Source organism: Alligator sinensis, unplaced genomic scaffold, assembly GCF_000455745.1.
Source record: "Alligator sinensis unplaced genomic scaffold, ASM45574v1 scaffold548_1, whole genome shotgun sequence".
In the NCBI taxonomy this organism is placed as follows: domain Eukaryota; kingdom Metazoa; phylum Chordata; order Crocodylia; family Alligatoridae; genus Alligator; species Alligator sinensis.
In genome coordinates, this window is record NW_005842973.1 from 223,203 (window position 1) to 224,233 (window position 1,031).

The following is a 1,031-nucleotide window of genomic DNA, read 5'->3' on the forward strand; positions in this document are numbered from 1 at the left end:
GTCAGGCTAGATGATCTATTCAGGTCCCTCCTGACCCTAGCTACTATGAAACTAAGAAAACTTGACAAGAGAACCAAAAGAAATGTTCAAGGTGAAGATAACACATGGGTTACAAAAGGCAGGAGGCTGGCACTTTTCCACAGTGATTGGGAAGAAAGGTAATGGAGAGAGCTTCCAGGGGGGATTAAGAGCTGTTTTAGCCATATTGAGTTTAAGCTGATGGCAGTACATCCAAAAGGAGATGGCAGACGGACCAAATTTTGGCTGAGAAAGGAGAGGTGTCTGCTGTAGAGAGGTAGATGAACTGTTTAAGCTTCTGTCCTCTCAGCACACTGAAGTTGTATGAACATTCATATCAAATCATTTGTTGGAGAATAGTTATTAAGCAAGCTTTTGGGTTCAAAAGGATAAGCACACACCAACTGCTGAAACTTCCTTAGCCTGACGAAGGGTTTTTGAACCCGAAAGCTTGCTTAATAACTATTCTCCAACTTTTTGGGTTGGTCTAATAAAAGATATCAGATTCACCCAAGGAACCTTGTCTGCCTATGTCCTTAGACCAACACGGCTACATCCTACACCCCTGTCACATATAATGTAGAACTTTTCATGTGAGGATCTCTAAGCACTTTACATAAGCACATGAGTACATGAGCAAATATTGCTATCCTTGTTTCACAGATAAGGCTACTGAAGAAAAGAGAGGTTAAGAACTTGCCCAAGTCATGCCAGGGGACAGCAGTGGAAACGGGTATACAATCCATGTGTCCTGACTACCAGTCAGGTGCTCCTAGCAGTAGCTTTTGCTGCCTCCACTAAGTCTGTTATGTTTTTGCAGCCTAATAACATGCCCCAGGTACGACATAACAGCAATCTAATGCCTACCTTCACATGACTTACTCATTGAAAGAGAGATGGAGGAAAATACAGATATGTTAGTATCATAACTTGTAAAAATCATCATAGCATTTACTCACTATGTAGTCTTCATAATAGAATGTGTGTCTGAGTTGAAGATGCATTATAAAATT

General features: G+C 40.9%; 1 protein-coding gene across 1 annotated transcript in view; it reads right to left on the reverse strand.

Annotated features, from left to right (window-relative positions):
• RNF125 (ring finger protein 125) overlaps positions 1–1,031 on the reverse strand; it is a 35,047-nt gene that overhangs the window by 4,787 nt on the left and 29,229 nt on the right. The window contains 1 exon segment of the mRNA XM_006036565.3: positions 978–1,031. This exon segment is cut by the window's right edge and continues 12 nt beyond it. Within this exon segment, the coding sequence (XP_006036627.1) occupies positions 978–1,031 (54 nt within the window).